Source organism: Chamaea fasciata, unplaced genomic scaffold, assembly GCF_029207755.1.
Source record: "Chamaea fasciata isolate MVZ Bird 193981 ecotype frontalis unplaced genomic scaffold, bChaFas1.0.hap1 SCAF_1158, whole genome shotgun sequence".
NCBI classification, from domain to species: Eukaryota; Metazoa; Chordata; class Aves; order Passeriformes; family Sylviidae; genus Chamaea; species Chamaea fasciata.
In genome coordinates this window covers 14,422-28,044 of record NW_027095243.1, presented here as the reverse complement: position 1 = coordinate 28,044, position 13,623 = coordinate 14,422, and the positions used below count along the sequence as shown (strand labels likewise).

The 13,623-nt window shown below is 60.1% G+C and overlaps 2 protein-coding genes across 2 annotated transcripts; both read left to right on the top strand.

Moving 5' to 3' along the window:
- Positions 1-604: 604 nt before the first annotated feature.
- On the top strand, positions 605-5,300 carry LOC136284589 (zinc finger protein 316-like; the record flags this gene model as incomplete). The annotated part of the gene is made up of 6 exons (XM_066174937.1): positions 605-656; positions 770-910; positions 2,072-2,172; positions 2,352-3,045; positions 3,261-3,539; positions 5,125-5,300. Coding segments are annotated over 6 exons (1,443 nt in total), but the record flags the coding sequence as incomplete, so codon positions are not given.
- A 479-nt stretch (positions 5,301-5,779) lies between these two features.
- Positions 5,780-11,951, top strand: LOC136284590 (1-acyl-sn-glycerol-3-phosphate acyltransferase alpha-like). Its single transcript, XM_066174938.1, has 6 exons — positions 5,780-7,690; positions 8,838-8,971; positions 9,824-9,999; positions 10,099-10,194; positions 10,280-10,352; positions 10,484-11,951. Exons 1-6 carry the CDS (start codon positions 7,506-7,508, stop codon positions 10,963-10,965), a joined length of 1,146 nt encoding a protein of 381 aa, XP_066031035.1. The 5' UTR covers positions 5,780-7,505; the 3' UTR covers positions 10,966-11,951.
- Positions 11,952-13,623: the final 1,672 nt, after the last annotated feature.

Sequence of the window (13,623 nt, the reverse complement as noted above, 5' to 3'; positions counted from 1 at the left end):
AGTTCATGTTGTACCGAGCGTTGAATTTCCCACTTTCGTCCCTCAGCGTTTATTTCTCCCTCCGCTCTTTATTTTCTTCCTTTTAAAATTCTTTTCTTAATTTTCGTTTCTTTTGATGCTTTTTTGGTGCTTTTTTTTTTTTTTTTTTTTTTTTTTTGAGTTTGGGGGGTTTTTTTTGTGGTTTTTTTTTGTCGTTATTTTTTATTTCATTTTATTTCATTTCATTCCATTTTATTTTATTTCATTCCATTCTATTTCATTCCGTTTTTACTTTTTTTATTAGTTTGTTTCAGTTTGGTTTGGAGGGTTTTTTTTGGGTTTTATTTTTTCTTTTTTTTACCTTTAAATTTTGGGATTTTTTGGGGGGGGTTCATTTTTTCTTTTTTTTTTCCTTTAAAGTTTGGGATTTTTTTCTTTTTGAGGGGGGGGTTATTTTATCTTTTTTTTTCCCTATAAATTTTGGGCTTTGGTTTTTTTTTTTTCGGTTTTATTTTTAATTTTTTTTCCCTTGGATTTTTTTTTTTCTTTTTTTTTTTCCCTTTGAATTTTGGGTTGTTTTTTTTTTTTTTTTGTCCCTTTTCCCCCCTCCCCGTTCCCTCCTCAGGTGCCCGAGGTGCTCCAGGAAGTCACGGTCCCCTGCGAGACCCCCCCGGAAGGTACCGAGCCCCCAAACCCCCCAAAATCTCCCCAAAATCTCCCCCAACCCCCCCAAAATCCCCCAAAAATCTCCCCAAAATCCCCAAATCCCTGACCGCCCTTTTCCCCCCAGGCCCCCCCGGCTGGCCCCCCCCGGGCGGGGTTTGGGGGGGTCCCGGCCAGGAGGAGGATGAGGAGGAGGAGGAGGAGGAGGAAGAGTGGGCGCGGCCCCTCCTGCGGCTCTGGGGGGCCTGGGGGGGCTCCGGGGCCTCAGGTGAGCGGCTGGGGGGGGAAATTTGGGGGGCACTGGGGGGGTTTGGGGGGATTTGGGGGGAGTCTGGGGGGGTTTGGGGGGATTTGGGGGAAATTTGGGGGGCACTGGGGGGGTTTGGGGGATTTGGGGGAAATTTGGGGGGCACTGGGGGGGTTTGGGGGGAGTTTGGGGGGGGTTTGGGGGAGTCTGGGGGGGCTCTGGGGGGATTTGGGGGGGAGTCTGGGGGGCACTGGGGGGGTTTGGGGGGAGTTTGGGGGGGTTTGGGGGAGTCTGGGGGGCACTGGGGGGGATTTGGGGGGAGTTTGGGGGGGGTTTGGGGGAGTCTGGGGGGCACTGGGGGGGTTTGGGGGCTCATTTTCCCCCCTTTTTTGCCCCATTTTTCTCCCCCATTCCCCCCCATTTTTCACCCATTTTCCTCCCATTTCTCTCCCATTTTCTCGCTTATTTTCCCCAATTTTTCCCCCCCCATTTCTCCCCCATTTCCCCCCCATTTTTCCCCACTTTCCCCCCATTTTCCCCCCACTTTTCCCCTCACTTCACCACTTTTTTCCCCCCATTTTTCCCCATTTTCTCCCCATGTTTTCCCCCCTCATTTCTCCCACTTTCCCCCCATTTCACCCCATTTTTCCCCCCCATTTCTCCACTTTTCCCCCCATTTCTCCCCCATTTCTCCCCCATTTCTCCCCCATTTCCCCCCATTTTTCCCATTTTTCCCCCCCATTTCTCCACTTTTTCCCCATTTCTCCCCCATTTCTCCCCCATTTCCCCCCATTTTTCCCCCTCATTTCTCCCACTTTTCCCCCCATTTCTCCCCCATTTCTCCCCCATTTTTCCCCCACGTTTCCCCCCCCATTTTCCCCCACTTTCCCCCCTCATTTCTCCACTTTTCCCCCATTTTCCCCCCATTTCTCTCCCTTTTTCCCCCAATTCCCCCCCATTTTCCCCCCATTCCCCCCCATTTTTCCCATTTTCCCCCCCTCATTTCTCCACTTTCCCTCCCATTCCCCCCATTTTTCCCCCCACGTCCCCCCATTTCTCCACTTTTCCCCCATTTTTCCCCCTCATTTCTCCACTTTTCCCCCCATTTCTCCCCCATTTCCCCCCCATTCCCCCCATTTTTCCCCCCACGTCCCCCCCCCCATTTCTCCACTTCCCCCCCAGACGACGCCTCCCCCACCGGCCCCGACGCCGACACCGTCCCGCGACACCTCCGACGACCCCGCGGACCCTCCGCGCCTCTCCCCGCGGCCCACCTGCCACCTGTGCGGCAAAACCTTCACGTCGGCCCCGTCCTTGAGGCGTCACCTGCGCGCCCACCCGGGCGACTCGCCCTTCCGCTGCTTCCGTTGCCGGAGCTCCTTCCCGTGCGAGGCGGCGCTCCGGGAACACCTGGGCACGCCGTGCCAACCTCGGCCCTCACCGCTGCCGTTCCTGCCCCAAGCGCTTCGCCTCGGCGCGCTCGCTGCGCGAACACCGCCGCGTGCACCGGGGCGACGCGGCGCTGAGCTGCCCCGAGTGCGGGAAGACGCTCACCTCCGAAGCCTCGCTGGTCACGCACCGGCGCATCCACACCGGCGAGCGGCCTTTCGCCTGCCCCGACTGCGGCAAAGGTTTCATGGCCACCAAATCGCTCCGCAAACACGGCGGGCGCGGCACGGAGAGGGTTTCGTGTGCCCCGAGTGCGGCAAGGGCCTCTCGTCCCGCCCGGCGCTGGTGGCCCACCGGCGGATCCACACCGGCGAGCGACCCTACGAGTGCCCCGAGTGCGGCAAAGGCTTCGCGGCCGTCAAATCGCTCAGCAAGCAACCGCAAGTCCCACCGCGCCGCGCCCGCCGCCGCCGCCGCCGCGGCCTGCCCGCACCGCCGGAGGGAGAGCCCCGAGAACCGATTCCCGGGGGAGAGTCCCCGGAACGGTTTGGGGCTCCCGGGAACTCTCGGCGACATCCCCTTGGGAGGTTCGGAGGTCGGCGGAGACGGTGCCGACAGCAGAACGGGGCTCTCGGGGGTCCCGGGGAATCGGGGGGAGAGCTTGGAGAACGGGGCAGGACTTCCCGGGACCCCTGAGGAACGGTTTGGGGGGTCCCGGAGACCCTCGGGGACGGATCCTTGGGAGTCCTGGGACACCCTGAGGAACGGTTTGGGGGTCCCAAATCCCCTTGGGGACGGATCCTCGAGGTGTGTGGGGGTCCCAGGACCCCTAAGGAATGGTTTGGGGGTCCCGGAGACCCTCGGGGACGGATCCTTGGGAGTCCTGGGACCCCTAAGGAACGGTTTGGAGGTCCCAAAGCCCCTCGGGGACGGATCCTCGGGGGTCCCGGGACCCCTAAGGAATGGTTTGGGGGTCCCGAAGCCCCTCGGGGGACGGATCCTCGGGGTCCCGGAGCCCAGGCGAGCCCCGAGGGCGCCGGCCGGCGGCCGTGCGACGAGTGCGGGAAAGCGTTCCGGGACGGGGCGGCCTTGCGGCGGCACCTGCGGGTGCACACCGGGGAGAAACCGTTCGGTTGCCCCGAGTGCGGCAAGAGTTTCTGCGCCAGCTCCAGCCTGGTGATCCACCGGCGCAGCCACACCGGGGAGCGCCCCTTCCCCTGCCCCAGCTGCCACAAGGGCTTCGTGTCGCGCTCCCTCCATGGTCAAACACCTGAGGACTCACCTGCGCAAGGAGGAGGCGCCCCAGGGGGCGCGGCCCTGACCCCGGGGGGGCCGGGGGGATCCGGGTGGAGCCCCCGGGGGTGGCGGGGCTTTGGGGGGTCGGCCCCGGCGTGGAGGGATGGACTCTGGGGCGCCGCCTCCGGGAGCGATGGAGAAGTATCGGGAATCGATGGAGAAGTATCGGGATCGAGGGATGAATTTTGGGTCGATGGATGAAATTTTGGGTCGATGGATGAATTTTGGGATCGATGGAGAAATTTTGGGGTTGACGGAGAAATTTTGGGATTGACAGAGAAGTTTTGGGGTTGATGGATGAATTTTGGGACTGATGGATGAATTTCAGGATTGATGGAGAAATTTTGGGGTTGACGGAGAAATTCTGGGGTTGACGGAGAAATTTCAGGATCGATGGACAAACTTTGGGGATCGATGGAGAAATTTTGGGATCGATGGAGAAATTTTGGGGTTGACGGAGAAATTTTGGGATTGACAGAGAAGTTTTGGGGTTGATGGATGAATTTTGGGGTCGATGGATGAATTTTGGGACCGATGGATGAATTTCAGGATTGATGGAGAAATTTTGGGTTGACGGAGAAATTCTGGGGTTGACGAGAAATTTCAGGATCGATGGACAAATTTTGGGACTGATGGATGAACTTTAGGGTTGATGGAGAAATTTTGGGATCGACGGAGAAATTTGGGATCGATGGACAAACTTTGGGATCGATGGACAAATTTCAGGATTGATGGACAAATTTTGGGATCGATGGACAAATTTCAGGATCAATGCAGAAATTTCGGGATTGACAAAGAAATTTCGGGATCGATGGACAAATTTCGGGATCGATGGACAAACTTTGGGATCGATGGACAAACTTTGGGACCGATGGACAAACTTTGGGGTGCCCTCCTCAGGGACTGAGGGAATCTTCAGGAATTTCGGGTGCCCATCCCAGGGGGCTGCAGCTGCTCCTCTACATCCAAACTCCTCTTTCACCACCTGAAAAGTCTTTTCGTTTTCATTTTATTTTATTTTTTTTTTTTTTTTGGGGGGGGAAGGGGCTTCCACCACCAAAACTATTCCAGTCCCCCCGGCCCTCGGCACGGGGCCCAAAATTTGGGAATTCGGGAAAATTCATCAATGGAGGGGGGTTATTGCGGGCGGGGTCACGTCCCGTGGCGAAGCTCCGGAGCAGGAATCCGTGAAGGGAATTAATGAAAGGAATTAATTAACGAATTAACGGAATCCGCCCGCTTCCATCCGGAGGGACCCACCCCAAAACTCCTCAGAGACCGACCCCCCCCACCCCCCAGCCGCGCCCCTCACCCCTGGCGGTGCCCTCATGCGGCCGATCCCGGCGTGGCGGGCGGACGGGGCGGGCGGAGGTTTCCCCACAGCCGCCGTTACCGCCATTGCAGCCGCCGGTTCCCTGCCGAGGCCTCAGCCGCCGCCGCCATCTCCTCCTTCCCTCACAACCCGCCCTGCCCTTCTATTGGCCGCCGCGCCTGTCAATCAGATCTTCACGTTTCTATTGGGTGAAATCACCGAGAATCCGCCCCTTAAGCGACGCCGTTCGCTGGCGAATCGCCGCCTCCTATTGGTTATCGGCTGCTGCGCGCTGATTTGTCACACCGCTTTGGACAGGTAGCTGTCTTATCCAATCACAGAGCGGCATTCCACGCCCCCCCCGCGCCGCCGCGGCAACGCGCCGTCTTCCCGCCCATTCCCCCGTCACCATGACAACCACGCACGGCGGGGGGGGGCGGGACCGGATGCCGTGATTGGCGCGGCGCGCTGTCAATCAGTGACGTGACTTCCGGCGCCGCCAGAGCCCCGCGCCGCCGCCGCAGCCGCCGCCCCTCCCGGTACCGGCGGGGCCTGAGGGGAACCGGGACACAACCGGGACAGAACCGGGACGGGAACGGCGGCTCCCAGGGGCCGCCGAGGCTGCCGGGCCCGCGGGGACGGAGCGCGGCCTCTCCCGGGGATGCTCCGCCCGCCCCGGCCCCGGCGAGCCCTGAGGGGAGGGCGGGGCCAGGGTGGGGCCCTCAGGGGATTTTTTGGGGTGAAAAGCTGAGATTTGGGGCGAAAATGGGGAAAATTCGCTCTTCTCAGGAGGTTTTCAGAGGTTCCCGGCAGGGATTTCGGGTGAAAATCGGGAGATTTGAGGATGTTGAGATTTGGGGAGCCCGGGCTGGGTTTTGGGGGGGATGCTGAGGGGATTTCGGGGTGAAAACGGGGGGATCTGGAGCGGATTTTTGGGGGTTCCCGAGGGGATTTTTGGGATCAAAATCGGGAGATTCGGGGCCGTTGAGGCGTTTGGGAGGTCCCGAGGAGTTTATTTCGGGTGAAAATCCGAGATCTGCGGGAGCTGAGGGGTCCCGAAGGGATTTTTGGGGGTGAAAATGACGGGGATCGGGATCCTCGTGGGGATTTTGTGGATCCCGAGGGGATTTTGGGGCGGGAATGGGGAAATTTGGGGCTTTTGAGCAAATTTTGGGGGTTTTTTTTTTTGGGGGTAATTTTTTCCCAGGGAATTTTTGGGATTTTTCAGGCGGGGTTTTTTTTGGAGTCTTTCAGGGGTTTTATTTTTTATTTATTTTTTTTTTAAAAGCGATTTTCAGCGGGGTTTTTTAATTTTATGGGGATTTTTGTTTTGTTTTGCGTTTTCAGGGAGGTTTTTGGACGGGTTTTAAAAGGAGTTTTCGGAGTTTTTCAGGTGGTTCCTTCGGGGGGGGGTTTCAGGAGTTTTTTAAAGCCATTTTCAGGAGATTTTTTTGGGGCGTTTTCAGGGAGATTTTGGGGTTTTTTTAAGAGAGGATTTTGGGGTTTTCTCAGAGTTCTTTTAGGGTTTTCCTGGGGGGTCTCTGGGGTCATTCAGGTGGGGTTTTTTTGGGTTTTTTGAGGTTTTTCGGCCGTTTTTTAAGCGATTTTCATGGGGATTTTTTTTTGGAGGGGGAGAATCTCCTGGGGATTTTTGGATTTCTTCCCCGGTGAAGATAATTTGGGAGTTTTTAACATTAATTTCGGTATTTTGTCAGGGGAAGGTCTTTCAGGGGAGTTCTGGGGGGTTTCCAGGCGGGGTTTTTCAGGTGTTTTGAAAGCGATTTTTGGGGTTTTTCGGGACAGTTTTGGGGTTCTTCAGGTGGATTTTTTTGGCATTTTCGGGGCTTTTATAAAGGTCTTCCAGGGGATTTCTGGGAGTTTTCCAGGTGGGGTTTTTTCCAGCTGTTTTCAAAGCGATTTTTAGGGCGGATTTTTGGGGTTTTTCGGGACAGTTTTGGGGTTCTTCAGGTGGATTTTTTTGGCATTTTCGGGGCTTTTTAAAAGGTTTTCCAGGGGATTTCTGGGAGTTTTCCAATTGGGGGTTTCTTCCAGCTGTTTTCAAAGCGATTTTTAGGGCGGATTTTTGGGGTTTTTCGGGACAGTTTTGGGGTTCTTCAGGTGGATTTTTTGGCATTTTCGGGGCTTTTATAAAGGTTTTCCAGGGGATTTCTGGGGGTTTTCCAGGTGGGAGTTTCTTCCAGCTGTTTTCAAAGCGATTTTTAGGGCGGATTTTTGGGGTTTTTCGGGACAGTTTTGGGGTTCTTCAGGTGGATTTTTGGGCGTTTTCGGGGCTTTTTTTAAGGTTTTCCAGGGGATTTCTGGGAGTTTTCCAGGTGGGGTTTTTTCCAGCTGTTTTCAAAGCGATTTTTGGGGCGGATTTTGGGATTTATCGGGCTGCTTCGGGGAACCTTTTCCCCGGGAATTCGGGTTTTTCAGGCGGGGTGTTTTTTTTTTTTTTTCCCCCCCGGGGGTCGTTCCGGGCGATTTTCCCGGCGTTTCTCAGCCGTCCCTCGCGCCCTTTCCCGCCGGGATTTTTTGCCGTCTCCTCGGGGAGGTTTTCACCTCCGTCCGTAGCGAAGGTAACCTCGTGTGTGTTCGTCCCCTCCGCCCGCAGCTGCCATGGAGGTGTCGGTGGGGACGGCGGCGCTGGCGCTGGCGCTGCTGCTGCTGCCGCTGCTCTACGAGCGCTGCGGCTCCTTCCGCTTCTTCTGCAAGATGGGATTCTACAACGGCTGGATCCTGCTGCTGGCCCTGGTCGCCATCCCCCTGTGCGCCCTCAGGGGCAGGGACGTGGAGAACATGAAGTGAGGGGCGGTTTCGGGGCGGTTGTGGGGCGGGGGGTGGCGATTTTGGGGGGATTCGGGGCGGTCGCTGGACGGTCGTGTGGCAATTGCGGAGCCACAGAGTGAGTGGTGGATGGTTGTGGGGGGATTTGGGGGGGATTTGGGGGGATTTGGGGTGATTTCAGGGGTTTTGGGGTGATTTTAGGGGGATTTTGGGGTGATTTGGGGCGGTCGCTGGACGGTCACGGGGCAGTTACGGAGCCGCAGAGTGAGTGGTGGATGGTTGTGGGGGGATTTGGGGGGGATTTGGGGGGGTTTGGGGGGGTTTGGGGGGATTTCAGGGGTTTTGGGGTGATTTTAGGGGGATTTTGGGGTGATTTGGGGCGGTCGCTGGACGGTCACGGGGCAGTTACGGAGCCGCAGAGTGAGTGGTGGATGGTTGTGGGGGGATTTGGGGGGATTTCAGGGGTTTTGGGGTGATTTTAGGGGATTTTGGGGTGATTTTGGGGTGGTTTTAGGGCATTTTGGGGTGATTTGGGGCAGTTGTGGGGCTGAGGACAGGAATTTGGGGCGATTTGGGGTGATTTTGGGGGGATTTGGGGTGATTTGGGGTGATTTCAGGGGTTTTGGGGTGATTTTAGGGGATTTTGGGGTGATTTGGGGCAGTTGTGGGGCTGAGGACAGGAATTTGGGGGGGTTTGGGGTGATTTTAGGGGATTTTAGGGGGATTTGGGGTGATTCCAGGGGTTTTGGGGTGATTTTAGGGGATTTTGGGATGATTTTGGGGTGATTTTGGGGGGATTTTGGGGTGATTTGGGGTGATTTGAGGTGATTTCAGGGGTTTTGGGGTGATTTTAGGGGATTTTGGGCTGATTTTGGGGTGGTTTTAGGGGCTTTTGGGGTGATTTGGGGCGGTTGTGGGGCTGAGGACAGGAATTTGGGGGGGTTTGGGGTGATTTTGGGGGGATTTGGGGTGGCTGTGGGGCAATTACACGCCCATAGGGCGAGTGTTGGATGGCCGTGGGGCAGTTACAGACCCATAGGGTGGGTACAGGACGGTTACGGGCCAGCTATGGGGTGAGGACTGGCTCTGCGGGGCTCTCTGGGGCAATTCTGGGGTATCTATGGGGCAGCTGTGGGGCTGAGCCCCCCCGTTTGTGCCCCCCAGGATCATCCGGGGGCTGATGCAGCACGTGAAGCGTCTCTATGGGATCCGCATGGAGGTCAGGGGGGCGCAGCACTTCCCCCCGCGGCAGCCCTACGTGGTGGTCAGCAACCACCAGAGCTCCCTGGACCTGCTGGGTATGGGGCTGCCCCACTGATCCCTGCCCCATAGATCCCCGCCCCATAGCGCCCGGCCCCACAGGAACCCCGAAATCCCCATAGGAATCCATGGATCCCAGCCCTACGTGGTGGTCAGCAACCACCAGAGCTCCCTGGACCTGCTGGGTATGGGGCTGCCCCATAGATTGACCCATAGATCCCTGCCCCATAGATCCTTGCCCCTTAGATCCCCACCCCATAGCGCCCTGCCCCATAGGAACCCCGAAATCCCCACAGAAATCCAGAAATCCTTATAGAAATATATAAATTCCTGCCCCATAGATCCTTGCCCCATAGAAACCCCGAAATCCCCATAGGAATCCATAAATCCCTGCCCCACGGATCCCCGCCCCATAGATCCACCCCTGACCAACAGCTGCCCCACAGATCCCCCAAACTTCTCCCCAGCCCCGCAACCCCACAAAACCCCCCCGAGGGATGATGGAGCCGCTGCCCCACAGATCCGCCGTACGTTGGCACTTATGGGGCGGGCTCAGGACACCCCACACCTGCCCCATAACCTCACCCGTGCCCCATAGGGACGATGGAGGTGCTCCCGGACCGCCGCGTGCCCATCGCCAAGCGGGAGCTGCTGTCCGTGGGCGGTTATGGGGCGGGCCTAGGGCCGCTATGGGGCACCCCACACACCCCACACCTGCCCCACAAGTGCCCCATAACCCCATAGGGATGATGGAGGTGCTCCCGGACCGCTGCGTGCCCATCGCCAAGCGGGAGCTGCTGTCCCTGGGCGGTTATGGGGCTAGCCTAGGGCCGCTATGGGGCACCCCACACACCCCACACCTGCCCCACAAGTGCCCCATAACCCCATAGGGATGATGGAGGTGCTCCCGGACCGCTGCGTGCCCATCGCCAAGCGGGAGCTGCTGTACATGGGCGCCGTGGGCGTGGTCTGCTGGCTCGGGGGCATCATCTTCATCGACAGGAAACGCACCCACGACGCCATCAGCACCATGGCCGAGGCCGCGCACACCATGCTCAGCCAGGACGTGAGTTGTGGGGCGCTGTGGGGCGCTGTGGGGTGTCTATGGGGTGCTAGTCTATGGGGCAGTTATGGGGCAGCCCCACAGATCCTCTCTGCCCCACAGGTGCGGGTGTGGGTGTTCCCCGAGGGCACACGCAACCACAGCGGCTCCATGCTGCCCTTCAAGCGCGGCGCCTTCCACCTGGCCGTGCAGGCGCAGGTACGTGGGGCGGGGATGTGGGGCGGGATGTGGGGCAGCCGTGGGGCAGCAGGAGCGCCCCTCCCAAACCCATCCTGCCCCACAGGTGCCCGTGGTCCCCATCGTCATCTCGTCCTACCAGCACTTCTACAGCAAACGGGAGCGCAGGTTCACGGCCGGTGAGGGACGCGTGGGGCACGGGCCACTTGTGGGGCTGGCACCTTGGTGTGGGGCTGGGAGAGCTTTATGTGGGGCTGGGGGCTCGGTGTGGGGGGTCTATGGGGCAGCCGCTGACCCACACGTCCCCCAGGGCACTGCGTGATCCAGGTGCTGCCCCCGCTGCCCACGCGGGGCCTGGGCCCGGCCGAGGTGCCGGCGCTGACCGAGCGCGTCCGCGCCGCCATGCTGGACGCCTTCGAGCGCCTCTCGGCCGAGCTGGGCCGCGCTGACCGCCCCGCTGACCGCCCCGCTGACCGCCCCGCTGACCGCCCCGCCGACCGCACGAGTGACCACAGCAGTGGCCGCCACAGTAACCACGAGAGTGACCAACGGAGTGACCCCGCGGAGCTTCAGAGTGACCGCCCGAGTGACCACAGGAATGACCAGAGAGATTCCTGGAGTGACCCCCAGAGTGACCACGGCAGTGACCCCCAGAGTGACCCCACGGCCACCTGGAGTGACCCCCCGGAGCCCCAGAGTGACCCCCGCAGTGACCACCGGAGTGACCATCACAGTGACCCCTGGAGTGACCCCTGGAGTGACCCCCAGTGTCTGGCAGTGACCCCCCAGTGACCCCTGACCCTGCGGCCCCACGGGGACCCGGCAGTGGGGCACGGACTGACCCCCAAGTGGGGTGTGGAGTGACCCCCCAAGTGGGGCCAAACTGACCCCTAAGTGGGGCACGGAGTGACCCCCAAGTGGGGCCTGGACTGACCCCCAAGTGGGGCCTGGACTGACCCCCAAGTCCAACGCAATTCAAGTGGGTCCAGGATTATTCATGTGTGGGGCACGGACTGACCCCCAAGTGGGGCCTGGACTGACCCACGGCAGGATGTGGGGCTGACCCCTAAGTGGGGCCTGGACTGACCCCCAAGTCCGACACATTTCAAGTGGGTCCAGGATTATTCACGTGTGGGGCACGGACTGAGCCAGGAGTGGGGCATGGCCTGACCCCCAAGTGGGGCCCGGACTGACCCCCAAGTGGGGCCCGGACTGACCCCCAAGTGGGGCCCGGACTGATCCCCAAGTGGGGCCCGGACTGACCCCCAAGGCGGATACGGTTTGACCCCCAGGTGGGACCACAGCTGACCCCGATGTGGGGCAGGGACTGACCCCCAAGTGGGGCGTGGCCTGACCCCCAAGCGAGGTCACAACTGACCCCCAAGTGCGGCCACAACCGACCCCGATGTGGGGCAGGCACTGACCCCCAAGTTGGACAGGGTTTGACCCCCAAGTGGGGTGTGGCCTGACCCCCAAGTGGGGCCGGACTGACCCCGGCCTGACCCCTCGGTGCCCCATAGCGGGTCCAGGCTGTGCCCCACGGCAGGGGCGTGGCCGGCGCTGATTGGCTGCCGCAGCCAAGCCCCGCCCCCCGGAGGCTGTGTATTTATTTGGGGGGGGAGGGGCGCGGATTTTGCCAAATTTCTCTCCCGGCCCCGCCCGGGGCCCCCCCGGCTTTTAATAAACCCCCCCCCCCCCAAAAATCGTGGGGTGTTGTGACATCACTGGGGTGGGCGTGACGTCATCGGGTGGTTGTGATGTCATCAAAGAGGGAGGGGCTTCGGGGCCTTGGGCGTGGGGATTGGGGTCAGGACTGGGATAATGGGACTGGACCAAAAACTCCCCACCCCCAAAAAAACCCCCCCCCCACACACCAGAACCACGGCCGAAGCGAGAAAATAACCACACCAACGCCACGGGAAAACCAAACCCCACCAAAATCAGTATTAATTATTATTATTATTATTATTATTATTATTCCAAATTTTTGGGGTTTTTTTTTTTTGTCATTTTCTTTTGTTTTTAGCCGCCCCCCAAACCCCAAACCCCCTCATTCAGCAGGGCTGGCTGGGGTACGGCCAGAGCGGCAGCAACGCCGCGCCGGTGACCGCGCCGGTGACGTCGGCGGCGACGCCGTGCGTCCTCTGGTGCCGCTTGTGGTGCGAGCTGCGGCTGAAGCTCTTGCCGCAGACGCCGCACGCGTACGGCTTCTCGCCGGTGTGGATGCGGCGGTGCTGCGTCAGCGTGGATTTGTCGGTGAAGCGTTTGCCGCAGACGCCGCACGCGTACGGCTTCTCGCCGGTGTGGATGCGCCGGTGCCGGATCAGGTTGGAGCTGACGTTGAAGCGTTTGCCGCACACGCCGCAGGTGTACGGCTTCTCGCCGGTGTGGATGCGCAGGTGCTTCACCAGGTCCGAGCTCTGGCTGAAGCTCTGCCAGCACTCGCCGCATGTGTTGGGCACGGCCGGCAACGACGACGAAGACGAGGAGGAGGAGGAGGATGAAGGTTTGGGGTCGCAGCGGCGGCGGCCCCGCCGCGCTTTGGGGGGTTCCGGGGGTTCTTTGGGCCGGCTCTTGGTGAAGCTTTTCCCGCAGTCCACGCACCTGAAGGGTCGCGGGGGGGGGCGCGGTCCGGCCGCAGTCCCGGCACCGGCTGGTCACTCCGCCGGGGGTGGCCGGAGTGGCCGGAGCGGGGTGGACGCGGCGGTGGCGCTGCTGGTCAGGGCTGGGCCCGGAGCTCTGGCCGCAGTCCAGGCACGAGAGAGAGCGGGGCGGGCACCTGGGGGTCACCCAGTGGTCATCGCCGTGACCCCGCTGACCATCGCCGTGACCTCGGTGACCATCGCCGTGACCCCGCTGACCATCGCCGTGGGCGGCTCTGGGGTCATCGTCGTGCCGGTCGCTGGAGTGATCCTGCTGACCACCGAGGTCCCGCTGACCATCACCGTGGTTGGATCCTTGGCCATCGTCACGATCCCGATGACCACCAGCGTGATCCCGCTGACCGCCGAGGTCGGGCTGACCACCAGAACGATCCCGCTGACCGCCGAGGTCGGGCTGACCACCAGAACGATCCCGCTGACCACTGAGGCCCCGCTGACCACCGAGCCTCCCCCTCAGGCCACTCCCTCCCCGCTGGTCACTCGTGCCTCCGGCCGCTGCCCGTTGGTCAGTCCCGGCGCCCCGGTGGTCACTCGTGCTGCCGTGGTGGTCATTACCGCCCCGATGGTCACTCCCATCGTGGTGGTCACTCCCGCCGCCTGGGTGGTCACTCCCGCCCTGATGGTCACTCCCATCGCGGTGGTCACTCCTGGCGCCCCAGTGGTCACTCCCGCCGCCCGGGTGGTCACTCCCATCGTGGTGGTCACTCCCATCGCGGTGGTCACTCCGGGCACCGCGGTGGTCACTCCCGCCACCCTGATGGTCACTCCCGGCGCGGTGGTCACTCCG